The following is a 27,098-nucleotide window of genomic DNA, read 5'->3' as shown; positions in this document are numbered from 1 at the left end:
TATTATTTTTTTAAATATTTTTTTAACATTCTTAATCATTAAGAAAAAATTTTAAAAATATATAATTTTAATGATAGTCACTTGTTTAATTATTAAGTAAAAGAAAAATTTTAAAAAAAATTAAAAAATTAAAAAAAATAATAAAATAGTGATAAAATAGTGATAAAACTATCATTATTCTATAATTAATCCTCTTGCTTTGACTCTTTGCCAAAAAGTACCCCAAGTTTACAAGGATTCGATTCGATTGGATGCATGGAATATTTTAAAATATATGTGAAATTGTGGATAATAATAAAATGGCTTATGATAAAAAAATTTTATCAGAGTTTTAAAAATAGAGATAGAAAAAGTTAAATAAAAATATTATAGAATTAAAAAATTATTTGAATATAATTTTTGATATATATTTTTTAAAATTTTTATAATTTTATTATTTGTTATGTTTTGTATGAAAGTTTGAAAAATTTGTATTCATTAGTTAATTATTCGATGAAAAATTTAAGTATTGAAATAAAAAAATATTTTATTTTTGGAAAGGAAATATTTAAAAATATCTAATAATATTTGTGTTCCCAAACTAATCATAAGTTTCCACCGTCGGGCCTCGCTGCACGTGTTACGTAGAGCAGTGGAAGGGCCCGTGTTATGTAGAGCAGTGGAAGGGCCGCAGAGGAGGGGGTTGGCCATCCTCCGTTGCAACTTTCCGACAAGGTAGAGGACCCTCTATTTCTCACCGATCAAGTTTCTTTTTAATAGGTAAACAAGAATTTTATTAATGAGAGCTATGCTTGGGGCCTCTTACTGATCTTATATATATAATATATATATATATATATATTTATACATAAACCTAAGGATTATTTTTTCAAATTAAAGCAAGAGGGTGGGAAAAGATAAAAAGGGAAAGAGGTGTTGAGGCTACTTCAGCTCTGACCCAACAAAAGCGCCTTAAGAATAGCTTCGCTCACTCCTATAGCAACTGGAAATAGGTGTCCAGCACCAGGTAACTCATGGTATTGAATCCACGGAAGTTTTTTAGCAATATAGCGTTGCAGAGTGACCGGCACAAGACCATCTTCATCGCCGTGCCATAGATGAACTGAGCCTTCATTATTTGGAAAAGGGTTTTCAAGATCCATAGGACTGAACTCCCAACTCCCAAATCCAATCATCATGTCACGATGGATGGACTCAAATTCTCCTTGTTGCTTGACCTGTGCCTGCAAGAATAAAGAAAAAAATCCAACATAAATTAAGAACATATGAAGAAAGTGATTTATCTTGTGGCCCGGTCAACATTCACAATAATAATTATGTCTCAAACCTTTTTGATGAAGAAATATCTTTTCACAAGATTGATGATTGCATTTCCTAACCAAATCCTAATAGCACACACTTTTTTAAAAACTGGAACATCCTTACAGAAGAATCTAGTGTTTCAAACAGGTCTGTTGAGTCATACGGTTAGAAAAATGAATACCAGGGGAGTCTTCCAGTTTTATCATAATGTAATATATTTGAATACCATACCAACCCAAAAGCTTAGATATATGTTTGTGCACCTTATTATATTAAATAACATCTCAAATTTTTTTACTCACATTTCTATATACAAATCTCTCCGCATGAGTTTATCACTACATCAGCGATACTCCCCATGGAATGGAAGTCTTTAAACATCACCAAGAGCTCAACATTAGCTCACAATTGTGAATCTGTATGGTAGACTTCCCCTGGGGTTCTTGAATACAAACATTTTGGGATATCACCTCAGCTCAAAACTTAAACCTATGGGTTCCAACCCAATTATGTCCTATTAACTGCTCAAATTTATGATAACCATGTAGCATAAGATTTAACCCTTTACACTCACTCATGTATACTACAAGGAGTATGCAAGGGATATGTTAATACAGTAGCTGAACAGCTTGGTTCTTATTCTGCTCGCATGCAGTTAATTATTGTTCATCCCCCTCTACTTAATGAGGCCAATAACTTAGTTTTGAGAAATTAGGTTTTTTTTTTTTATTTTATAAGTAATAAGAAATTTTAGTAATAAGCATAGTCCAGGTACACTGGAAGTATACATGTGAAAAAAAATAAAATTTTAACATAGCTGGATAAAAAATAGATAACTTGAGAAATTAGTAGTATACAAAAAAAGTACCTTGTGCGGATTCTCCCTCAAAGCAAACTTGGAAAGTATTTCTAGATCTTGGCGAGAAAATATATCCGGTTTGCTGGATATGACACTGGATGCAGGGAACCACTGCTGAGTGTTCCACCAGTAGGTTAGCCATGGTATGTAGTGAGAAACTCGAAGGGTCCACTGGTCCTGAGGTGGTTGTTTGTTGTAAGCCTCCATAGACAAGTTGGCAGGAAAGCCTTGCCACCAGTAGTTCACAACCGGAGCCAACAATGTTGCTCCTGCCAGCCTATCAACAAAACAATACAGGATGACTAACTTGGAGTGAGATGATGCAGAAAGGACTCAGCAATCTATACATATTATATACATCAGGAAATAATGTTTCTTAAAAGTTTTAAGGAAGAAACAATACTTGATCATACTAACTTCACAAAATTCCAACTTCTCAACAGATCAAGGGTATGCTTTCTTTTAAAGAGGCTTTTACTCTTTCTTTCACCTAGATTCATTCGCAATTTCTTTCATTTTACATACATGCTATCCATGAACAAAATATCATATGTTTGGCTTTAATTTTGTTTGGATTAGTCATTTTGCTGGTTACCTATGAGGAATGTACTTGAGGCAGCCCCAAACCACCTGGCCGCCCATAGACTGCCCAATTACATAAAATTTGGACCCAAATCCCAACTGATCGGCTAGCTCTTCTATATCTAAAGCCAAACTTTTCACTGATCTTTTTGGATCTGGATCACTTTCTCCGTAACCTGGTCTGTCAAAAGACACAATGTAGAGTCCCAGTCCTTCGATAAATTCCTGAAAATTATTTCCACCATGAGGTCGATTAGTAAACTCATCTTGACAACTAAATTCTATCTAGACATAATGAGACTTAGAAGTTCAATCTTAAAGGATTTCAGTACTGGAGGGACGTTTGTTGTAATCACTGCATCATGTCTAGTAGAGCCGAAGCCATGAATAAAGATAATCTTATATTTGGCAACTTCTTTTGACACCCCATGCTCCTTGTAGGCCAGATGCCTTCCATCCCTGAGCTTTACTCTAGGCGCTGTTACAGGAGGGCCGCCTGGGGAGCCACAAATGCTGGGAGGTGGAGGGTGGGTGGCTTGATATGCCCATGCCAGCAGCCCAATCAACAAAACCACTGTAATTCTTTTCAACATCCTGAATTTATGAAAAAAGAAAATGATATTTCTGATTGCAGTAGAGTTTCTTGAGAGGAAAACTGGCTTTCTTAAAAGGACTCGACACTTTAGAAGAAAATTTACGGGGGGTTACCTTTTCATTTGGGATGAATGAAAAACAGAACACAGTGAAGGATTAACATCGTTAAGTAAGAGCATATATCTGATACCTTTAGAATTGGCTGCTATCTACGAGCATTAACACAGAGGAACCTACCGCAAATCAAAGAATTGAAAATTTTCATCTCTTAGCATACGTACATGTGAATTTAAAAGAATTTGGATCAAATTTCACTGAATCCTCTCTCTCTCTCTCTCTCTCTCTCTCTCTCTCTCTCTCTCTCTCTCTCTCTCTCTCTCCCATACACGAGACAACACTTACATAAAAAGGGAAAATTTGACTGACATCAATTCACGCCATTCATGTTCTTTTATTATTGAACTAGTCATTACAACAGTGAGAATGATAGAAAAATAGTCATCACAAATAAGACCAAGGGGAAGCTATATGCTCTATTTTACTTGAAAATTGCATGAAGTACTTACTGCTGAAAGAGCATTTCAAATGCAAAGAGAAACAATGCTGACTTAACTCATGTTCCATTGATACAAAAAAGGAAGAATAACTTCCTATATTCAATTAGCAGTTATGCAACACAATTTAAGAGTATCATGGAGCAGAAAGTGGAGACTGAATATTCACCTTCCGAACCCCAAACTCGTACCAGTCTTACGCTAAAGCAAACAATGCATGGAAACAAGTTTCAATCAAATGAGATTAAAACCCTATGTTAACAGACACATCGAGCAGTCTCAGAATTGGAAACACAGATTAGAGAAAGAAAAACAAAATCCGGGGTATATCACCGTGATTCTTGAACATAAAGGAAATTAATGACGTGATTCCTTTGTTGGTCTAACTAACGCCGTACCATACCTAACAAAAGTTGCTTTATTTCACCGGTGCTGAGAGAGAGAGAGAGAGAGAGAGAGAGAGAGAGAGAGAGAGAACCTGAAAGAGATTGGAATGAGCCGTTGAGCTGAAGCAGCTTTAGCCTTTTTGTTCGCTCCCAGAGATTACATGAACGTGCAAGAATACGATGGACAAAAAGTAGAAACACAGGTCACCCCACCATAGCGGTTCTACTTCTGCTCACTCGATCGAAGTCTTTATAAAATGGGTGGTGGTAGCGTGCTGGCCACCTTTGACGGCGTACACACAACAAATTTTACTTTTTATTTATATTTTTTTAATATATTTAAATACTTTAAAAAAATATATATATATATACACACACTAATAAACTAAAAATTATTTCCTTAACCATTAAATAAAAGAAATTAAATATATAAACTGCCAAAATGGAGGAGTAGCATTTTCCTTATAAAAATTTTTGTATTGTTAATTAAAAAATAAAATAAAAAGTATATCAAATCAATATTTATTTTATTATGGATTTTGCAACATACAAGCACTGTCGTGCACTAATCTGTGTACCAAATTTATTCATACTTAAAATTTAAATTAATACTATTTTCAAACAAATCTACTTTTTAATCAATTACATCACATTGATACACAGATTAGTGTACAATTATGCTTGCAACTATATTTTTCCTTTATTATATTACTACAAGTCATCGACTACATAAAAATTTACCAAATTTTTTATAATAAGTTTACCATTTTGGTTCACCTATTTTCATAGCCAAACTTTTATTTTGAGCCCAAGATTTAGAGAGAGAGAAAAAAATTTTAATGTGACAGTGAGTCCGCTGCTAATATGCTAGTAGTAAGATAATTTGTGAATAGTAATGAAATAATTTAAATTAAAATATTTTATGTAATTTTGGGAAAAGAGATAAAAAGTTGAATATAAATATTATAGAGTTAAAATATTATTAGAATATAATTTTTTTTCTAATATTTGCTTTATTTTGGAATTTTAAAAAATTAAATTATTTTTTATATTTTATTTAAAAGTTTATTAAAATTATAATGATTAGATGAAATAGTTGATAACTTAAAATCAAGAAATGTTTATGTTTAAACTTTAAATGGTATTTGAATGTTGAAATAAAATGATTTGTGAAACAAACGGCCTAAACCTTAAAACGACTGAAACACAGAGCCACAATTGATATAAACTTTCCCCAGTTGAATTGATAACTTTGTAAGAGTTCTATACTTTCAGAAAAATGATAGTAATAAATATGCCTATTTATATATTTTATTTTTTTTAATGATTATGAAACTGACTAATAGTAAATTTATATATGTATTTTATTTTTTTAACAGTTAAGGATGTTAAAATTGCAACAAAAAAAAAAGAACTCATTTATACTAATGTGGGTATTTGATAGACATGTTTAATAATTACAGTAGCATTGTTCGTACTTTTAATAATATCATTGCCATTATTCATCACTACCGTGCAGTTTTGAACTTTAGATCTTCGAAAAGTCTATATGGTAGGTTACAGGCTCATTAAATTTGGTCTTCAAACATGGTAAAAGTATGACAATCTACGTCACCAATTGTACCAATTGTGCTATATTAGTCAATAAAATAAATTAATAATTAGGTGTGGGTGGTTGGGCTGATGCGATCACTTCCTTCTAGATTCTGCTTACCCTTTTATCGCCTTGGTCTCACGGCGTGGTTAGGTTTATCAAGAAAGAAACTTTTTCCAACATAGTTTAAAAAAGTCTCTCAAAACTGACGTATTGTGTATCATGTAACGACAAGCATAAGTTTAAACCTAAATTATTTAAATATGGACTGCAGACTGGCACTGTTACCTTACCTGGTACCGACAGAAGCGAACGCCGAAATATTCAAGTATTTGCAGGGTCAAGAGCATGAGGGGGAATTGCACAAAAAGTGCATGCACCCTTTCCCAAGAAGACCATCTTCATTTTGTAGGATACATAATTCTTTTACTCACCAACAGAATCTTGTCTAAGGCCCCGATCACAGGTACTGGTGCAATCTTTCTCCTGGATCTCTATCAAATCTGCACAAATGAAACTAGGGAACTGTTGAATGGCAATGAAGCCTAACTCTTAGCAAGGGCTGGGAAAGTAAAGTTTTAACTTAAAACTGATCCATTCTGATGTAATCATAATTCAAGAGTCATTTCTCATTTAAGAAAAGAATAAATGTGGAACTGCAAATAGATGTAGGATTGTTCCACCCAGTACCCATTCATTTATTAAAGGCATTTGAATGAATAGTTCAATTGGCTCATTTCAATTCCTTGTGAAGAATCAACCCATTTCTATCTAGTTGCTCCATACAACAGAGCAATCACATTGGGATCTGCTAAGAATATTGCTGGCGAAAAATATTCTTCTCCTTTACTCAGTTGACCTTGGCATTCGTGGATGAGATTTCTTTCCGAAACCATAAGTTAACGAGGAAAGAGTCCATAATAATCTGCAACATTAATTTAAAAGTTAGTAATAAGAACATGAGCAAAATGATAATGAATGAAAACATGACTAACCTGATTTAGATGTGCTGCAACACAAGGAAGAACCAGCAAACCAGATTCACCAAATGCACCCCCAAGCTGCTCCACAACTGCCACCATCACAGGCAGGGTTTTCTACAACAACATGGCACATATCAAGCCTCAACAGTCAATTAAAAACAAAAAATCTATTGCAAGATTTTTCTTATACCTCCTTTTTTGCCCAGCATGCGCTGCTCTGACAAAGTAATGTTTCTTAAACAAAAAACACAAGGTATGATTGCATGCCACGTATTTATTACAGAAATAATTATTTGCTCAAACCAATAATCACCTGGCTTGCAACAAGTAGGAAAGCGCTGGCATTTTCTTTCTTCAAAAAAATTGATTTGCTCCCACCAGATACGGCTGAGAGGCTCCATATGGTGAGTGCGTTAAATGCCAAAAAGATGACATGGAGAAGTCTGCAGTAATATAAAATATTGCATTTGTTAGTTGATGCTACTACGTTAAAGCCCAAAACATTTGCAATACCTAAAAATTGAAAATAGCTAGTCAAGTACAATACACTTGTTTTTATTTCCTTCCTCTAAATGTAGCATGGCTATTATTAACTGGGAAGATTGTAACAGAACTAATATCAAGTCCAAGGACATGCATACAGTATACACGCATGCACACAAATGTAAGCATATATAATCAAGCAGTCAAAAGGCAAAACCTTTGGTTTCTGCATCAAGCTGACTGATATCAACAAAAACTCTCAATGGAAACATTGGAAACTTATTATCAAAATAAAATGAATTTGGCCTATATTTTTAAAGTTATCCAAAGAGTGCCAAGATTGATTGATCTAGACTGAATCCTACATGGGCCAACTCTAGCCTGACATATTGCATGTAAGGAGAGGTAAGGATATGCAGAGTCTATAAGATGACAGATCCATTACATGTTGCCCCAAGTATCCCAAAATCAAGAAAGTAAGCAACATAGGCCAAGAGGCAACCATTTGGCCTTTGATTCGAATGTATGATAGGCATTCACTGTTCAAGGCAAGTAGGATATGAACTTAACTAATTGCTGCTAACCTTTTTAAACAAAAGTGACATAAATTAAACTCAAAAACTACAAGTAAAACAAGAGTGAAGAACATACGCCCCCAATCCAATAGCTACAAGAAAAATGGAAGGCTTAACCATTAACAGCAGTGACCTCGACCTGCTGACTTGCATCCATGGTACCTGAATAACCATTAATGTTTAAAACATAATCACTACTAAGTCCAAAAGGCACGATGTTCCAATTGGATACATTTCTCTACATGGAAACATTTTTGAAAATTAGATAAATTTCTCAACATATCTTTAATTTTTATGCAAAGGACCCGCACAACTATGTATTTGCAAGAGAGTTATGCACAATTTTCCACAATTTGGAAGTATGAAGTTCACATTATGGATTATGAAAAGAGTTATGCATATTTCTTATGAGTTATCAATCATAATAACAGTCTTAATAGTATGTGAATCTAAGAGACAAGATATGGACAAGAACCTGACAATACTTCAGTACAACTAAAGTTAAAACATATCCTTTTTTTAATATACCATACCATGAAGATTTTATCTAATTTTACAACACGTCAATCAGAAAAGTGCATATGGGGGTGCAACTATACTAAAGGGGAAATAATACCAGAAAAACTCCCCAAAAAGCAAAAACAAGAATCATCATAATTTTCAAATATCAAAGGACTGAACATATATCAAACTGAGTTTTAAAATCAAACTTTGGTGTTTCAAATTTCGTGTAGAGATCTTTAGATCTTTGTGAGACCACAATACAATTATGATTCTGTGAGGACCATAAACAATGTGCAAGACAAAAGCTTATAAAACCCAGCATTTCACAAAATGGCTGGATATCCAAGCGAAAACTCCCACTGTCAATCCAACATATTAGATCTGAACTACCATAGAATTTGTAACCTTAAAAGCAGCAAATTAAAGTGTCAGAAATCATGATATCCACTTTAAATGAAAAATTTACAAAAAAAAAAAAGAAAGGTATACCACTTACTAGACTGAGAAAGAGTGCACTAAGCTTTGAAAAAAGCTTGCGGTTTTGATCAACAAAGTCTGCCAAGCCTGCAATGTGCATTTCATGAGTACTATGACAATTAGAAAGATATTTAAAAATCACTTGCATCACATCACATATGTGTGGTACACAAAAAACATGTCGAGATGAAACAGTATTCTTTCCATGGGTGTATTGGATTAAAGAAATAAAAAGAAAGAGGGAAACAGAGTTACTTAATGAGGGACCAAAGGCAAAAATATCTAGAATAACGGTTCATATCTTCCCTCCCTATGTCCCACTCCCTGTAAAATCACTAATTGTGATTGAGAGAGTTCTTTACCTATATAAATGTATAAAATACATACATACATACATGTGTGTGTGTGTACACCACTCCCAGTCCCTCCCATTTTGGGGAGGAAAAGGATATGTGGCATGGGCAGACCACATCCCCTCTCCCCCTTTTTACAGTCTTCCCCTTTTCCATTTTTCAAAACAGTGAAAAACCACTGTCCACTTCAACCTCCAATGCAAGTACCATATGTACAATAGACTGTCCACATGTTCTATTTCATCTAGGAAAAGGGGGTAAAAAAAATTATGAATCAGAATGAATAAGACAAACACTAACCTTTAAAGGATTCCCGAAGGACCTGTTGAATAAAAGAGAAGAAATTTATTAGTGGAACAAATTAAAATACAACAAACTGAAAGACCAGTGTAATAGTACTTCTAAAAAAACCAACCAGATTCACATTTAAAAAGCAAAGAGTTTTATAGAATGTATCAAACAATTTTATATACTACTAACTATGGGACTTAAAAAAACATAAGTGTGCTGTACGACTAATAAATACATAAAGGAAACAGGGTTGAAAATTGAAACTACAGCATCTGCATGCTTAGTGTCCTGTTACACTTCTAGAGGGGAAAAAATAACCAACACTTGATTTGCATTGTCCCACAATTGAAACCATTTATCTGATATTTGTGTCTTATAATATAGAAAGTGAGAGGGGAAGGGGGGCTTTTAGCATTGGCTTTGAATTTTGAATTGCTGATACTGCAGGAATTTCCTTTTATAACAGTACAAGGAAATTGATAATTACCTTCCCTAAGATTAAGGGGACTAATAGCGTGAGAACAAGGCTCCTAAACAGTTGCTTGGTCGGAACAGATACACCAACTCCATCAGCAATGAATTTTGAGATAGAAAATGGGACCTAGAAGGAGATACCATTAACACAAATATGATAACATAAAAACAAAATATCAAGAAACAAAACAAAGAAATCACCTTATAGTTTCAGCATTCAAGTGATTGCTATGTTACATTAACAAACTATATGCACACGTGACTTACAAGAAGGACAACAATTATCTCTCTTTAAAAATTTCAATCTTTCTTTCTTTCTTTTTTCTTTCTTTTTTTTTTTAAATGTCGGGGAACCTCTCCAAGGTAGAGTCCTTTGAACCCGCCCCTGCAGAGTAAACCCTGTTCCTGTGCACCGCACCCTCGGACTTGAATTTTTTGGAATAGCTTGTATACAAAGTAAAAATAAAGAAAACAATCTGCACTAAACAAAACAAAAAACACACTTCCTATGGACGGGGAGGTACATACAAAACCCTCAGAGAGAAAATTTGAGTGTAAGGAGAGGTTCATAGGCTTCTTCCGATATATTAAATAGGATAAATAACAGAAGAAAAAGGAAGAGAGAGAAGAAAGGGTATCATTGGTGTGAAATAACACTACAAACTGCCCCAATAAATTCCGAGATTAATGAGAAGTAAATTGCTTTTGAAACACAGGAAGGAAATAAAAAAATACACAAACAAGGTGTATAAAGCATAAAGTTAGAAACAGCTAAAAAGAGAAAAAAGATCTGACAAAACCTAAAATTGAAGGCAACTGCTTTCAAAGTATGGCCACATTGAACAATAATCTGATAAAACAGAGGCATGAAAAAGGCTAGAGATGGTGATGATAAATACTGGATGGGTCCTTAAACTTCTTTTAAGGAGTTTGGGTGCCTACTTGAAAAAGAAAAAAAATTATGTAAAAATAAATTTATATATAATATATAGTACCAGAAAAACCTCCAGGACTGCAATAAACTCCATTAGAGCCCCAAAGTATACTTCAAAGATACTAATGTTTGGCAAAACTAACATCTGTGTTACGTGCATAATGATCAAATAACTGCAGTAATTTCTCCAATAACTTTGAAATTGTATGTAAATGCAAAAACAAATAGAAAGGATGCTAGAAATATGGGTTCTGTTACTTACAATTAAAATGCCAAACAAATTAGATATCAATGTCATTGCAAGAGCAAGGGCAGAATTCCCTCCAGCAAGCTGCATTTGAGGAAAGCAACATTTTGTTAAACCCCAACCTAAATAAGTAAAAGTAACATTAGCAAAGTGATAAAGGCTGTGCAATTAGCATACTTGAGTAAGTGCCACTCCACTTGATAATGTAGTTGGCATACAGCTAAATATAGCCAGTCCTGTAGAACAAAAGAAATTGTTGCATAGTATGCAAATAAAGTGGAGACAATTATAAATGAGTGCTTCATAACTTTGCAAACTGCACATTAAGTTGGAAAAACAAAAGTAGTTTTAAAACACAGTAAGCAAAACTAAGAGCAATAAGTTCAAAGATCAAGAGTGAATCTGCTTCACACTTTAAGGTGCATTAATATAAAAAATGTTGGGTGTGATATGCATATATAGATTCATGCACAGATACAGTTATACATACAATTATACTCATGCACGCCTACAAGTATACATATGTCTGTGAACAACAGATTGTTCATGTGAACTTTCATACAGTCTGCATGTACAAAGTACGAATGCCACAAGAAAAATATTTATGAATGTAAACCTGTAACAAATTCTTGAGGCTGCAGTTGCATTTGCAGTATTGCTCTCGAAAAGTAAGGAGTGATCATTAGAATGGACACCTGCAAAGATAAGAGGAGCAACAATTCATAACATATATACCAGCCTTGATAAAACACCAACAAAATTGTACCGATAAAGGAGGTGACAATAAAGCCAGACAAGAAAAGATGGCCCATGAAGAGCCAGGTCATGTGTCACCTCCATGAGTATTATAAAAAGTTTAAAAAAACCACCCTCCTACATAAAATTTTCTTTATTATTTCTTAGTTTATGAAATTACCACGACTAGATTCCCATGCATGATGTAGAATGAAGGGTAAGGATAATTATGACTGTGATCCTATACTATGAAGCAGTAGCAACTATAGCATAAAGGTAGTGGAAACATAGAATTCTGCCCATGACTTCAACCCACAACACAACCAAAAAGACCCATCATGATAATTGAGGAAACAAAAGATGCAAGCCAAAATTAAATTAAAAGCAACTATGGAGGATGAACCTCAAAATGCATGATGGCACAAACAAATTCAAGGTCATACTAGCCCAAAAATTCCAACAGGCCATGCTTCTGCAGCTGCACCAATGTCTCCACTGCGCAACGTCAAGCCTATGAAACCATACAAGAACAAGTAAATAAAAAAATGGATTGTTAGATGGCCATCATAGATCAACAAATTACTCAATAAAAAAAAAAAAAAAATGTACAACTCAAACCTGAGATAATAAAAATCCCAAAGGTGCTAAATTTTGAGAGAGAATATCTATCTGCAAGACAACCAAGACTAGGATTTGCAAGTCCTAATGCTACTCCACCGACAAGAGCTGCATATAATTAATACAAACGAACAGATTTCTCAATGAATGAGACAATACTGATATAATAGTAGCCTCAAACGCATTACAAGTTTTTTAGGGAAAAACAAAAAAAGAGTTCTTAGATAACACAGTCAGTATATACTCACATTACCTAAGGGAAGAAAGTTATTTGTCGTAAAATCCAATACTGGTTTTACCCAACCTAGCCCACTCGATGAACCTGAAACGGGGTCAACTTTGTCTCCATTTCCATCTCTCTGATGATACACAATTGGTGTTTATTTAAAAGTACAGACCATAAAATCAATGCGAGATATCAGTTACTGCCAAAAAAGTATAGGAAAAGGTAATAGATATTTGAAGAGAGAACAAGCAAGTGATTAAAACTGGGGGAATTAGAGAAGTCCGAACCTGATCGGGCCGCTCCAGGGCACCGACGGGTCTGCAAATCGAGCGGTTGCGTTTAAAAGCGATGGAGGGGCAGCAGAACAAAGCGTGATTCGACGGGAAACGCGGGGTCCCGCGGGGGAGCGAGAGTGTTCTAGTGGATGGAGGAATGAGAAGTAGGGTTTGGAGTGTTCCCGCCATTGGATCGGTCACAAAGCGTACCGTACTATCACAGGCAGGCAGTGGTGAGAGGGATTTTGAAATTTTATCAGGAATTTCAAACTCGGATTTAACTGCTTTCGTGGTCGCGTTGGAAACGCTTGTTTGACCGTTGGTCATTATTTTTTCAAGATTATTGTCCAGAACTTTAAATTAAGGAAAATATTAAATATATTTAAAAAAATACAAAAAATTTACATATTTAGGTGTCAATTATTGATATATTAAAAATTATAAAATTTAAAATGTTATTTTTAAAAGAAAACTTATAAGGTAAGTATTATAAATAAAATTGTAAGTAAAAATATATATAACTCTACTTTTAAATTAAACTGTAAAAAAATTCACGAAAATTATAGATAAGGTATTATTTGCTCAATTTTTACCACATATTTATCATTTTAAAGGTGATAAATACCCATCACCTAAAAATTTCAGCCAATATTCCACACGAGATAATAAATCTAGAGTCTATTTATGCGACCCTCATATTTATATGAAATAGTATTAAAAATAAATGACATGATACAAGCTTAAAAGTATATTTTTGCTATATCTCATTGCTTATTGTTTCCCTTCAAAGCTTTTAAAAAATCTCAATTTATCGTTCAAATCTCCTTTAATTACAGATAAGATAAAAGTTAAAAATTTAATAAAATATTATTTAAATATAATTTTTTATTTTTATTTTTATTTTTAAAATTTAAAAAATTTAAATTACTTATTATATTTTGTATAGAAATTTAAAAAAATTATAATAATTAGATGAAATAAAGTAAGATTCGTAACCAAGTGAAGCCTTAGATTTATGAGACATGGATTGCTTCCCAGGATACCCAAAGAGTCGTCGGTCCATTATTGTTGAACAACATTCAAGAAGAGAAACAATGCTTCAAACACTACTGAGTGCTTCTAACATCAAACTGCATACACTAAGAAAAATAGCATCACGGAAACTAAATAGCCACATCACTATCTGGGACTGACAAAGACACCACCAGTCTGGCAAATTTCCCCCACTGGGGTGATCAAGAGGCGAGGCACATTGCATTGCTCAGTAAAGATCGCCTTCCTTGTGGGTGTGTATCACGCAGTCTTGAGTCGGGTATGCCACACAGGTCAGCACATACCCCTCCTCCATTTGCTTGTCATCCAGAAATGATCCATCTGATTGGTCCACTGATCCCGAAATCATCTTCCCGGCACAAGTAGAGCAGGCCCCGGCCCTGCATGAGTAAGGCAAGTCCAGTCCAGCATTTTCGGCAGAGTCAAGGATGTAACAATCATCAGGAGCTTCAAACTCATTCTCTTCACCATCTGGTCCAATCAGTTTCACCTTGTACACAGCCATTGCAGATACTTTGAAGGGAGAAGAAGACTTCAAGCCGAACATTTTGGAGACGCTCTTTACGTTACCCAAGGAAGATGGAGTCTTAATTAAGGCACGTGATCTGCTCAGGGGTGCACTTTTGAGCAAGCAAGATGTAGGGACTCTTACCGTCGACATATTCACAATTGACATATATCTACTCTTGAACCTAGGCAATACAGAAATTTTTTTTATCAAGATACAAGTAACTCTAAATTCAACAATACTCAGTGTTTTCAAGCCCAAATGTAAAGGCTCCTCCTTCTTCATAAAATTTGATAAGAAACCACCATTGAAACATAAGGATACAGATTTTGAACCGTATGTGGTTTTCATTTTTTTCCTAAGCCTACATCGTTTACATTTATTCAAACCTAAGATCTACAGACTAACTGCTCCTTCCCAATTAAGCCAGGCCCCGAGGTCAACTTTGGAAAACAACTTTTTGCATACAAAAGGAAGAAAAACTTGATCCCAACTAAGAAACTAGAAACACAAGCAGCAAGATCTTGTCTAAAAATTACTTCTGCAGTTTGATAGAGATCGTCAATGGCCATACAACTTGTCACAATAATTATCTGTAAACAAAAGCACTTCCTATGATAGCTAGTTGCATTCCAATACTTTATGCTTTAGTATGGAAAGATACACACAAGAAGAAATAGTTTGCAACAACTGAATACCCCAACACAAGAAAAATCAGTAAACTTGCCTTTTAATAGATTACCATCCCAATGAGTAATGAAAGCAGCATGAAGTCAGAAATACAGGGAGGATTCAGCACGAATACTGTTACTAACACCTTCCAAGCACTACTTAAATGTACTCATTTAACAGAACCGAATGTTTGAACGTTAAGTATGAACCACCTATATAGCATTTAAGAGAGAGATTTCATTTACGATATGAAATGGCAAAAAAAGTTATGATTATCACTCTGCACTTTTCTATTTCTTTTTCTTGTCTCACGGAAAACCGTTCATCGAAGCTAGGGACAACCGTGACCAGTAGATCATATAGAAGAAGTAAAAAACACAAAAAACAAAAGCAGAAGGAGGTGTTCTCATAAAGTAACAATCAATTCATTGACAGTACAATTTAGATCAAGTCTTGAATGAATTATTCAGTAATAACTCAAAAGTGTAAAAACAGTGCACAACCTCAAGCAAGCACAAGCAAAACACAGACTGAAGAGATATCGAAAAAATTCCAAAGCCATCATCACTACTAAGTACTAAATGTCCACCTACGGAGATGAAGGCTGAAATAATTACATTAAGAGAATCGCAGCTTAATAACCGATCAAGAGGAAATAAATAAATAAATAAAGAAAAATTCAGCAAATTAAAGAATAATCCATTTGTTTGATCAAACTTTGAATCCACATCACACTAAGAACAAAAACCAGATGCATGACAAAGACAACGAAATACAGAGATGCAAGAATCGAAAGAAAAAGACTAAAAGACAAAGAAAGATCAGCGATAAATCTTACAGAGGTAGAGGAGTATTAAGATCAGAATCCTAGTAGTGTTGATGACAGCGGAGAGTCCAAAGGAGCTGCGACCCAGCATACCCTAAAGCGGTTTTTGGTTTATATATGGAAAGTGAAGAGAGGTCGCTGCTTGCATCTCGAAAGTGACCTTTTGCATTTTGGGCCTCGTGCGGGACCAACTTTGGATGTCCAGCTCTAGATTTTGATTATCGAATTTTGGATTGTAGAATTTGTAGAGTTGAAAATAGATATTCATGTAAATTTGATTTTATAATATTTAATAAATAGTATAACCTTTTATGCGTTTTTATTTAATTATTTTATTCTCGAGTGTGTATGTAAAATATATCGTTTATATTATTTAAATGATAAAATTTAATTTATAATTTAAAACAGATTATAAGAGAGGATATTTGAGAGAGGATATTTGAAGAGTTGAAAGAGAGAGGAAGAATGAGAATAGTTTCAAATAAGTTCTGAATGTATTTCTTTACATATAGACTCTCTTTTTATAGACATATTTACAATAGAGATATATCCTATTGACACTAGCACAATAGAAGCCTATAGTAGATAAAGTCGTATGTCTTATCGTCCTTTATCTACAGTAATTGACCATAATATGTAATATAGACAAAGTTCTTTATATTCTAGTTAGTTGTTATTGTTGACTTGTAACATCATTTAAATAATAAATGAATAATAAAATTTAATTTATAATTTAAAACAGATTATAAGAGAGGATATTTAAAGAGTTAAAAGAGAGAGGGAGAATGAGAATGGTTTCAAATGAGTTCTGAATCTATTTCTTTATATATAAACTCTCTTTTTATAGACATATTTACAATGGAGATATATCCTACAGACACTAACACAATAGAAACCTATAATAGATAAAGTCGTATGTCTTATCGTCCTTTATCTATAGTAATTGACCATAATATGTAATATAGACAAGTTCTTTGTATTCTAGTTATTGTTGACTTGTAACATCATTTAAATAATAAAATTTAATTTACAGTTTAAAATAATACATCAAATTTCATCTAATTTTGTAATATATATATTATTATTTAATTTTATAAATTTGAAATTAATGATTTCAAAAAGAGGTAGACAGTGTATAATTCTTATAACAATGTTAGCTCAAAGAAAATGATTTTTAATTAAATAGGATAAAACTTTATTATTATATTTTATTTGAATCCAAATAAAACCCGAATACAGCTATCCTCGAAATTCCATACCCCAGTCCCTGCACCCTAACACCCTCTGTGTCCTTTTCCTCAAAAACCCTAGCTTTATTGGTCATATATATATAATTCTCCTTCCCATTAGGAACCACGTTTTGCTCCGCAAGTAGCTTCTGCGAGTCGGCCCTCTCAGATCCCTCGAGAGTTAAAATCAACTCCTAGATATTATGGTACGAAGCCAAACCTGGAATCATCGCTGTTCTGATTATATTTCTTTCTTGTATAATTGTGTTCTGAAACTAATTTCCACTCTCTGTTTTCTATCGTGATGTAGGCGCCAAAGAAGGAGAAGGCTCCTCCTCCATCATCGAAGCCTGCCAAGTCTGGTGGAGGCAAGCAGAAGAAGAAGGTAAAACTAGGGTTCGGGCTCTATTTGCGTTTAGCTTCCCTGTGTTGCTGGGTTTGGATTTATTGTAGTTTATTGGGAATTATATAGCTTCTAGGGTCCATTGGCATGAATTTCAGTGTTTACAACGGAAACGATCAATTTTCCACAATGTGTAATAACCTTTTTTTTTAAGTAATTTTAGTATTTATTCGATGATCTTGGCCAATGCTAGTGTTTATTTGTTTATTTAAGTGACATTTTTTTAAGCTAAAAAAAAATAATGTTAGTGTTTATTAAATAAGATATTAATTGAGAGTGTGTGTGTGTGTGTGTTGTTTTAGCTTTTTGCTGCCTTTGTTTGATATAACTAAGTATTCTTCGTTTTAAGGACTACCGAGACATTGGATGCTTGAATTTTTGAACTATCCGCAATTGAGGTTCTATAAATGAGATTTGGAATTCCTAGTTGATGTTATGTTAGGTTCCGCAGATCCTAGGCTTGATTTGGTTGAGGTTTCTGTGTAGCCTCAGTTTTTTTTTTAATGGTAATTGTAGAAATGGAGCAAGGGTAAACAAAAGGAGAAGGTGAACACTATGGTTCTGTTCGATCAGGCAACTTACGACAAGCTGCTTTCTGAAGCTCCCAAGTACAAGCTTATAACACCATCAATCTTGTCTGATCGTTTGAGGGTAATGTTTGAGATTTTGTCTTTCTAAGTGTGTTTATGTTTTTTTGCTTGGTATTTGACACGTTGCAATTATGCCCTCTGTATCATGCTCTGGTGTGGTATCTTGCTCTTAATTTCGTAATTAGCTTTTATTTATAAGTAATTTTGTAATTATCTGTGTCTGAAATGTACTAAGAATTCGTACTTTTCCTCATTGAGTAGTTGAATAGTATGCCCTAGCTTCGCAAGAAGGCGTATAAAGAGGCCTCAACGACCTTGGTTCAGATTTTGCTAAAATTCATCACCATGCAAATGCACCTGAAAAATCCTGCTGGCTGTAATGTCCAAAGTTAGTTAGAAGTTGGATATGGGCCGTCTTTATTGTTTTATTAGTGCTAATAATAGTACATTGGGATTACAATTTTGTTAATTATACCTGCCATTTTATCCCATGCAATATGATTAGTTCTGGTATTTCCTGGTGAGTTACTGGTTTGTTTTTATTGATAGAAACAATGCAAGAGAATTAAATAGTTACAAGACGCATCCATATCCCTTTGGAGTTCTTGTCAGAAGAAAATATTTTTTTTCCTTGGTTCTTGGAAAAGAATGTGTAAATGGAATAAAATGCTTTGGCTTCCTTGTGAATATGCCATATATCAAGATAACAAGCATCATAATATGTTGTAGTGGAAAGTAATCTATAATTAATGTTACCCAATAAACGAGACTCTGTACCTTTTGTGACAATTTAAAACGGTGTATCGCAGTTGTAATACATTTGAATTTTATTTTCTGAACAAGTTGCTTTACTTGGGATTAGTCATGGTATAAATTTACTTTATAAATGGTGATGGTTGGTTATTGATTATTTCTATTTCTTGTATACTTGTAATTTTCAGATTAGTGGATCTCTGGCACGCAGAGCAATTAAGGATTTGATGGCAAGGGGTTCGATTAGGATGATCTCCGCTCACTCCAGTCAGCAGATCTATACAAGGGCCACTAATACCTAATTGCCTGGAATTTTTGCTCTATGGAGAGCTAGTTTTGGTCCCTTTTGCTGCCCACCAGTTGCAAGTTTTATTGGAGAGAAGCTTTTATTGTCATTTTTAGTTGAATGTTAACATTTTCCAGTCTTGATGAATCATGTTCTTGAACCCGACGTTGAATGTTGTTTTGTTGCGATAAAAGAACCTACATTGTTAATTCAGGGAATGGGTTCTCCGAATCCACAGTTTCAGTCTCTTGACCATCCAATGATCCTAAACGATCCCAGAAAAGAAAATCCTTTCTTTTATCCTGTACGGTAAAGAGAGTACAGTTTAATCTGTCTTTAATGCAAGATGCTTGCCTGGATGACACAAAGCTGGAGTATGTTTTTCTTGTATACCTGTGCTGATAGCAACCAGTTTCATGCTGTTTGCCCAGACACATCTCCCCCAATATTCTACATGAATGATACATCCCATAGGCAAGTTCTGCCTTAGATTTTTGGTTACACAGCCTTGATTATGTCTTTATTTTTTCATTGAGCAGCAGCATTAGCTAATGAAATAATTATTTTTCAGGATAATCAGTATTGTCGAAAAATGGAATCGATCTGAAGGAACGCCTCAGGTTTGATTTTATTTCTCCTATTTCTTTTCTGGAAACCTTTGTGATTGTTTTAAGAAACAGTTTGGACCTAGGTTCCCAGGTTGAATATTGCTTTGTTAATGATTTTTTGAAGTATTTCATGGAAAATAATTTCTGGCACTCAAGAAAAAAAGAATATTAGAGATTAGAAGTGCTGTTTCCAAGAAGTTTTTAAATTTTAAGTTAGTCATTGAAACAATATCTTTTAAGACCTTTCTTAAATTTAAAATTTCATTTATTAGGAAAAATCTAAACTATGAATTATTTTTTATAGGGTAAGTTTTTCCTGCAATTTCTCTTGAAAGCACAGAGCCTGGAATATTGTGATCCCTTTTTCTTTTCTTTTTTTTTCCTCCATTTTTCTAAAGCAGTCATAAAACCCTCTCAACTTCAGTGTAGAATTTGGCTTTGGCTTCATGATTGCTAAACTGCTTCCCAGCCTTGACTGTGTTATACTGTTCATCATTTTATCCAACAATCACTCAGTGATTAGATTGGTTATTTTAATTTTGCTTATGTTGAAATGGATAATACGTAAACCATAGCTGCCTTGCCTCTTGGAACTTTGTTATTTTGCCTAGATTGAATATGACTGTGAAAAGCCCGACAGGTGGCATATACTTTTCCCGAATGCAGTGGTGATTGCTTGTGATAGAAAGGCTGCTACCCTTTTACTTCAGAGGCTGCTGTCCTACTTCCCTCCAAATTCAGATGCATATCTGAACAAGTAATGTCTTTGGATTTTACACCTGCCATATAGCATTGCATCCTAGTGAAAATTTAATACATTTTTACTCATCATAAAAAAAATTCAGACATTTTTATTTTTGTATGGCAGCCCCCTTGGCAATTTTTCTGATGGTACTTTTTTTTCTCCTTGTTTCTTTTGCTTATCTTTCAGTTACATGCTTGGTGAGAAGTCCATTTTACAAGATGCTGAGCTTGAGGGGATAAAGGATGTGGAAGGTTTGCCCCCACCTCCAGAAATTAAGGATGGCATTCCATCCCAGAAATATAATGGGGATGTTAGTTATTTTATCTGCACGAGGTCTGGGAGAGGTCCAGTTGTGCTTTCTAATAAAAGCATTTTCAACCCCAAAAACGCGCTGCCCAAGTAAGTTCGGAGTATGCTATTTTCCCATGCTTTAAATCTTCGTTGTCTCAATGGGGCTGGAGTTGGGGGTATCTTCATCAATCTGATGTCTCTTAGAGTGTGACTGCGGTCACTTTAAAATGACTGAATACGTCAATTGTAATTTATTTTTCTCGTTCTGGATAATTTTCTAAGGTTTATGTTAGTCCTTTTGACATGTTTACAAACAAGTTGTGTATTTGCCTTCTGAGATTTCAGCTGTGTAACTTAGGAGGCCTTGTCACTTGGATCAGTCCTCAGTAATTGTTTGAATAAGAGTTATCCTTTTTGCTTCCGGTTCACTCGTGGGAAAATAAAAGGTGAAAAAAGAAGAGGAGGGAACTTAACAGTTTGTTACTCTAATTTCCTTTTCTTTAAGTAAATGTCCAAAACTATAGTTTTTGGAATATTAGCTGAGACTGTATCTGGATACACTGCATGCAATAACTTTTTTACAAAAATAATATGGCATTTCATTAAAAAAAAAAGTGATTAATTAATAACTTAATGCATAGAAACTCTTCCAGTGTAAAGAAACTCGTCCATGATTTTGGCAGAAGGGCATGTTTTCTTCTCCCATGCAATCAAGGTGATTTAAGACTAACCCTGGAGAAAGAACCGAATAAATTAGGAACTTTAATCAAGTGAAGGAGAAACTGAGGCACGAAATACGCATAAAACATTTATCTCCACCTAAAGGTTCAACTTAAAAGCAAATGTATGACAGTCATGAAAAACTACAATTGCAGGCATAGTAATGGTAAATGGGAAGTTGTAAAACTAATCCACCACGGTACACCCATTTAGAGCGGGTAAAATAAATTTCTACAAGATTGTACAAATATAAATTTTGCCACAAAAGCTGATGAGCAAGAAAAACAGATTGATCCCAAAGCAATATAAACTTAGCGACTTTGTCATAACAGTATGAGCAGAAAACCTATTAAAGAATTCTAATTTTGGAACCCACACAGTTAATTATTAGATATAAACAGTAATAATGAGGGGGTTTTTGAACAAATTCATAAACAAACACCGAGTTCATCTCCAACATTTTTAGTTATCAGCCTAAATGTTTTGTAAAAATGAGGAAAACAAAAACTGAAAAGGAAAAGCTCAATTATAGTATCAGTCAATTTACAACTGCAGCGATCAGTGATGATGAACTGCAAGATAAATAGACTAATATACTATCAAACTTAAATTGCTGTTTTCAAGAATATTTGTAAATTATATTCTTTGCTTTCAACATCATCCTCATTCTACCTGAAAAAGAACCATTTTTAATCTTTTGAAGACATGCAAGAGTCACAAGCAACTGAGCATACCTATAATTAGTTAGGGGGATAAAGTTAGCAAGTTTCCCACAATCCAGGTCGTCCTCAAGACTTTGTGTGTCAAGAGCAGTGTCAAGAGCAGCCCTTCATACTTCTCTGTCATGCCACACGACGACATCAATGACAAGCCCCTCATCATCAAAGCTCTAAAACATTGAAACATCACTACTTGGTAACAAAAGAAACCCGTCGAACATAATAAATAATAAGATACTTAGGACTTATGCTTGCTTTTGTAGAAAATAAGTCTGTTTCGAAGGTCTTCGTAGGCCCTTTTCAGGACTCCCATAAAAATTAAAGGAAGTTGCTTGATCTGAAGAAAATAAGTGACCCGGGTCATGATCACACCCACTCATGGATGACACATTTCTTGCATGTTTTGATATAACATGATCGTCTATTTTAGAAGACATGCTCTCGTCAATGACAGCCCAAATTCAATAGGAACAATATTCAATGAAAAGAAACGTTGGGGATATCTATATTATAAAGGTATGCTTTTTAACTTGAGTTTTTAACTACACAAACCAAATTTGCTTGGCTATTATAATGATCAATAAAATTTGTTTAACCTATCAAAAAAAAAATTCATATTATTTTTTTGATAAGAACCTAACTAATTCATATTATAAAGATAGCTTTTTAACTTGAAATTTTTACTACAACATGGCTTCTTCACATGCGCATGAATTATATCGTAACATCATCATTGACAAATGAAAAATACATTTTGACATACCCATGTATTAGAGACAAGATTGTGAACAACAGTTTTCAGTTTATCAAGTTGAGCTTTCAATGCATTAGCACTATCCTGCATATAAATTTAAGCATCATCATCATCTTGTAGGCCAAATCCATTTGGCTGATCCATGGCACAACAACATTGGGGATATTCTTATTCCTAGAACAATTTCCCCCTAAAGCATGGAAATTTTAATCATACTTTTCACTCTAAAAGTCCATGTAACATGAGCCTGTATTAATGAATCTCGATCCATCTCCTATTTTTGGTCTATGTAATTAAGTTTAGAAGTAATTGATTTGCCATTAAACGAGACTTCCAATATTTTAGTACCTGGTTAAAATTATTGTGAAAATTATTTATTATAAATAAGCTGCTGCAATATGAAGCTACGATAAAATTGTAATTCATTGGTGAGAAGTAGTAAAGGAAGTTTAACTATGAAACTATTCCTGAATGGGTAGAGGTACTTTTAAGAGTCAAAATTTCTATAGTAGTCTCAAAGAAGCTTCAGCAGATGCATAGGCTAGCATATAGTTCATTTCTATCAGTAGCTTATGTCAGTCTCTGGACAAAAAATAAAATTCATTACATCGAAATTAGCATGTCGACTTGTTTTAACGAGCAGAATTAATACCATTTTTTAACAAAATAATGCATGCTAACAAACAAAAAAAGATCCAACTTATCAGAATAAACATCAACATTAAATTTCACAGTACCTATAATTGAAAATACCTTTTTGACAAATAGTAACAAATTACATGCATTCTACCAACAAAAAAGATCATTCTCAAATAAAATTAAGAAAAAGATCCAAGTAAAAATGTTTTCCATCTGCTTGGAAATTATATTATAAAGATATGGTTTTTAACTTGAGTTGTTTACTACACAAACCAAAGCAGGGCTTCTTCACATGCGCATGAATTATAACGTAACAGGTTTGGTACGCAGCATTAGTGACTTAAACCATCCATCATAATCTATCAATTCACACTTACAATTTCTTTGAGACATGAATTTTTTTTCAAATGCTACATAACATTTCCCCCACCCCCTGAACATATAAAGGTAGAGAGCTTACAAGGTGTGGAAACTGAATTAATCCTTGAATAGACGTGCATCAGCCTGAAGGTAGCCTTTCCCTCAGGAACAAACTTCTCTAGTGCCCACTTTACTGCATATTTGGTCTCTCTCTCTTTTTTTTTTTTTTTTTTTTTCCGTTGATGGCTACTGCAACAACTAAAGATGACGAAGTAGTGGTGCAAGATTGTCATCTGCTTCAATATCCCGTGCATGCAAATAAAAAACAAAAAATCCAAAAGAAGATAAAAGGTGTAAAAAACAAATACATACTTATAATGTGAAGCCATAATCCACCAAAACAAAGAATCCTAATGTTTCCAGTAGTAAAATCCTTCAAATTGTTTTCTTAAACTTCATCCAGTCATCTTTTATTAGTGTAATGCTAATAACTGGGAAACCATTTATAACGCTCACATAACATCTACTGGAACTTTACTACATTCTATAAGATATGCAGTAACCCTCAATGCAAAACACACTAACACTACTGACCAAAACACCAGAGCCTCAATATTCAGACCCTTTGGCTAAATTTTTAAATATTTAGCTTTCTTGACGTAAAGTACATTTTGATTGACACTACATATTTTTTTGTAAGTATATTAGTGATAAGCCAACTCAAAAAATAAATTTTCCATTCATGATATGGCACCTTAGTTGAAAACTTGTCAAGTATCCAGGGTGGGTAAGCCTCAGACATTGTTCCAATGGTCTTCTTGTCTTTAATGTCATGTCTTGTAACCTACAAACAAATATTTTATCATCAATGTCCAAAAAAACTGGGACAAAACAAAAGTTTAGAAAAAATAGTATGATCAAACTACGTACGACATTGAGTAATCCAAAATAGGCAGTTGGACCAAAAGGTGGATGGCTTATAGTTATACCATCTGGCACACCATGGTGTTCATGAACTAAGATAACATCTGTAAAATCATGTGCACGGCAAGTTTCAATAATTTCTTTAATAACCTGCAAAAATGAAATATTCAAAAATATGCTTGACAATGGAAAAGGACCACAACAGACGCACACAAGTTTCAAGGCTACTGCACTATTTACACTTTATTGACAAAGGAAAATTAAATTCAAAGCATGATAATAAAGAATGAATCTCGGTAACTTTGAAAAACAAAATTTTTTCATGTTCTAGATAGTTATGCAGCTTCATGCTTCCAATCATCAAAATATGTTCGGCCCAAGTCCAATTCCATCCAAATTTCTGAATCTACGGGCGACTTAGAAAAGCCTAACTTTTCAAAAAAATTCCACCATAGAATTCAACTTACATGTTGTAACTTTATGTCTGCTAACCCCGAAATAAAAGGATTTTAAAAAAAATAAAAACCATACCAGCTATGCTTTCATCCTCGAGGTCTATTTGGTGCTGAATCTCTGCCTCCTCAAGCTTTTGATTCCAGAATCAACGAAACAACAAAAAAATTTCAAACTATGCTTCAGATTCACATCCCATAGAGATCAAATAGAACAAGGGAACTCAATAAAATAACAAGGATAAGATAGGTAAAATATGTTGGGCGAAAACTACCGAAAGAGGGAAGACACCGTACGACAGTGAATCTGAAGGGCAGGTTGAGATCCATGGATGATCTGAGTGCTGAGCTGCAATGGGTCCAAATCCATAGCAGCTAAGGCGTGATGGAGGAGATTGGGAGGCGATTGCCTTTGTTCGGCAATATCGAGGGCTGCGACATCGGTTGCATAAAAGGAGAGAAGGCTCGGGGTGGTGTGCAGCACAGAGAGAAGGAAAGAAAGAAAAAGAAGAAATAAAGAAAATAACGTTTTAACAAATGGAAACACAATGACAACGAAATGAAAGGAAAAAAAAAACCAACACTGAAAAAATAAATTTGAATAGAAAGAATGAAGACACGAAGAACCCAAAAAAAGAAGAGAGAAAATGAAGAGAAGAATAGAGAAAAAGTTTGTTTGAGAGTATTGTTATTGGATTATGCATATATAAAGAATAATTTTGATGAATATAAGATAAATTTAGATCTTGACTATTTTATTTATTTAAGTCTCTACATTGAAATAACTATTTTTTTATTATAAAATAATAAAATAATATAAGATAAATTTGACTTTGGCTATTCATATCAAATCTCCACATTGAATTATCTATTTATTATATAGTAATGAGTAATTAATAATTTAAAAAATATTTAATTTTTTAATTATTAATTTATTTAATTTTATCATATTTTACTATTTAATTTAAAGAAACTCATGTAAATATTGTGAAAGTAGATAGAGAGAAGAGAGAGAGTTATAAAACAATAATAAAATAAACATTTGATGTGTGAACAGTACTTTTCAAATTTGGTTTTAGGATTTGGATTTACTGTAGCTAGGATTTGGCTAATGGTTTTTATGTCCTATTAACTATTTGAAGATGGTTTTTTATGTTTAGATATTCTAATGAGGGTGTTCTTAGGGAAGAAGAGGAAAGAGACCATGAAAGAGGAAATAAAAAGACTAGTCAATCCTCTGAACACCTGTACCGAAAGCCCTCACTTATACAGACACAAAAGAACATAATATAAGGATAAAAAAGACACGACACACACGTATCACAATAAAAATACTGTTTATTACTATAGCTTCGGATAGATGGTTTTTATAATAGATAGATAGAGATTTTTTTTTTTTTTTTATAATAACGGATCACATTCTATTTATGAAAAAAGACATACAAATTTGAATTAACAACAAGTCAGTTACAAATATTAATAGCTTCTCAATACATTTCTGTGATTGATATGTTCTAATC

The 27,098-nt window shown here is 33.7% G+C and overlaps 4 protein-coding genes and 1 long non-coding RNA gene across 11 annotated transcripts; 2 read left to right on the top strand and 3 right to left on the bottom strand.

Annotated features, from left to right (window-relative positions):
- Positions 1-749: 749 nt before the first annotated feature.
- Positions 750-4,510, bottom strand: LOC122291782. 6 transcript variants are annotated; one of them, XM_043099757.1, is made up of 6 exons: positions 4,370-4,504; positions 3,452-3,570; positions 3,076-3,337; positions 2,757-2,968; positions 2,171-2,438; positions 750-1,223 (listed from the first exon to the last, which is right to left on the bottom strand). In XM_043099757.1, the coding sequence occupies exons 2-6, from the start codon at positions 3,514-3,516 to the stop codon at positions 927-929; spliced, it is 1,104 nt and encodes a 367-aa protein (XP_042955691.1). In that variant the 5' UTR covers positions 3,517-3,570; positions 4,370-4,504; the 3' UTR covers positions 750-926. The 6 variants fall into 6 exon arrangements, with proteins under 6 accessions (XP_042955691.1, XP_042955694.1, XP_042955695.1 ...); XM_043099760.1 differs by having other exon boundaries at positions 3,528-3,570; XM_043099761.1 differs by having other exon boundaries at positions 3,528-3,573; positions 4,370-4,464.
- Positions 4,511-6,053: 1,543 nt separating this feature from the next.
- Positions 6,054-13,379, bottom strand: LOC122291781 (probable sodium/metabolite cotransporter BASS4, chloroplastic). Of its 2 annotated transcripts, XR_006236761.1 has the most exons (15): positions 13,059-13,379; positions 12,799-12,904; positions 12,546-12,653; positions 12,371-12,438; positions 11,809-11,887; positions 11,370-11,428; positions 11,208-11,276; positions 10,025-10,138; positions 9,547-9,568; positions 8,913-8,980; positions 7,989-8,074; positions 7,168-7,297; positions 6,867-6,968; positions 6,562-6,796; positions 6,054-6,374 (listed from the first exon to the last, which is right to left on the bottom strand). XR_006236761.1 is itself a non-coding variant. In XM_043099756.1 (14 exons), the coding sequence occupies exons 1-14, from the start codon at positions 13,371-13,373 to the stop codon at positions 6,722-6,724; spliced, it is 1,401 nt and encodes a 466-aa protein (XP_042955690.1). In that variant the 5' UTR covers positions 13,374-13,379; the 3' UTR covers positions 6,443-6,721. The 2 variants fall into 2 exon arrangements, 1 of the variants encoding a protein (XP_042955690.1); XM_043099756.1 differs by lacking the exon at positions 6,054-6,374 and having other exon boundaries at positions 6,443-6,796.
- Positions 13,380-14,086: 707 nt separating this feature from the next.
- On the bottom strand, positions 14,087-16,273 carry LOC122291784 (ferredoxin, root R-B1-like). Its single transcript, XM_043099764.1, has 2 exons — positions 16,118-16,273; positions 14,087-14,791 (listed from the first exon to the last, which is right to left on the bottom strand). The coding sequence occupies exon 2, from the start codon at positions 14,773-14,775 to the stop codon at positions 14,308-14,310; it is 468 nt and encodes a 155-aa protein (XP_042955698.1). The 5' UTR covers positions 14,776-14,791; positions 16,118-16,273; the 3' UTR covers positions 14,087-14,307.
- Positions 16,274-17,385: 1,112 nt separating this feature from the next.
- LOC122291785 (40S ribosomal protein S25-like) lies at positions 17,386-19,612 on the top strand. The gene is made up of 4 exons (XM_043099765.1): positions 17,386-17,540; positions 17,645-17,719; positions 18,254-18,388; positions 19,269-19,612. Exons 1-4 carry the CDS (start codon positions 17,538-17,540, stop codon positions 19,380-19,382), a joined length of 327 nt encoding a protein of 108 aa, XP_042955699.1. The 5' UTR covers positions 17,386-17,537; the 3' UTR covers positions 19,383-19,612.
- Positions 19,613-19,931: 319 nt separating this feature from the next.
- On the top strand, positions 19,932-21,438 carry LOC122291786. Its single transcript, XR_006236762.1, has 3 exons — positions 19,932-19,986; positions 20,615-20,731; positions 20,906-21,438. It is a non-coding gene; the product is annotated as an uncharacterized LOC122291786 (long non-coding RNA).
- The last annotated feature ends 5,660 nt before the right edge of the window (positions 21,439-27,098 follow it).

This window comes from Carya illinoinensis, chromosome 13 (assembly GCF_018687715.1).
Source record: "Carya illinoinensis cultivar Pawnee chromosome 13, C.illinoinensisPawnee_v1, whole genome shotgun sequence".
Classification (NCBI taxonomy): domain Eukaryota; kingdom Viridiplantae; phylum Streptophyta; class Magnoliopsida; order Fagales; family Juglandaceae; genus Carya; species Carya illinoinensis.
The sequence above is the reverse complement of the archived record's forward strand: the minus strand, read 5'-3'. Positions and strand labels throughout refer to the sequence as shown.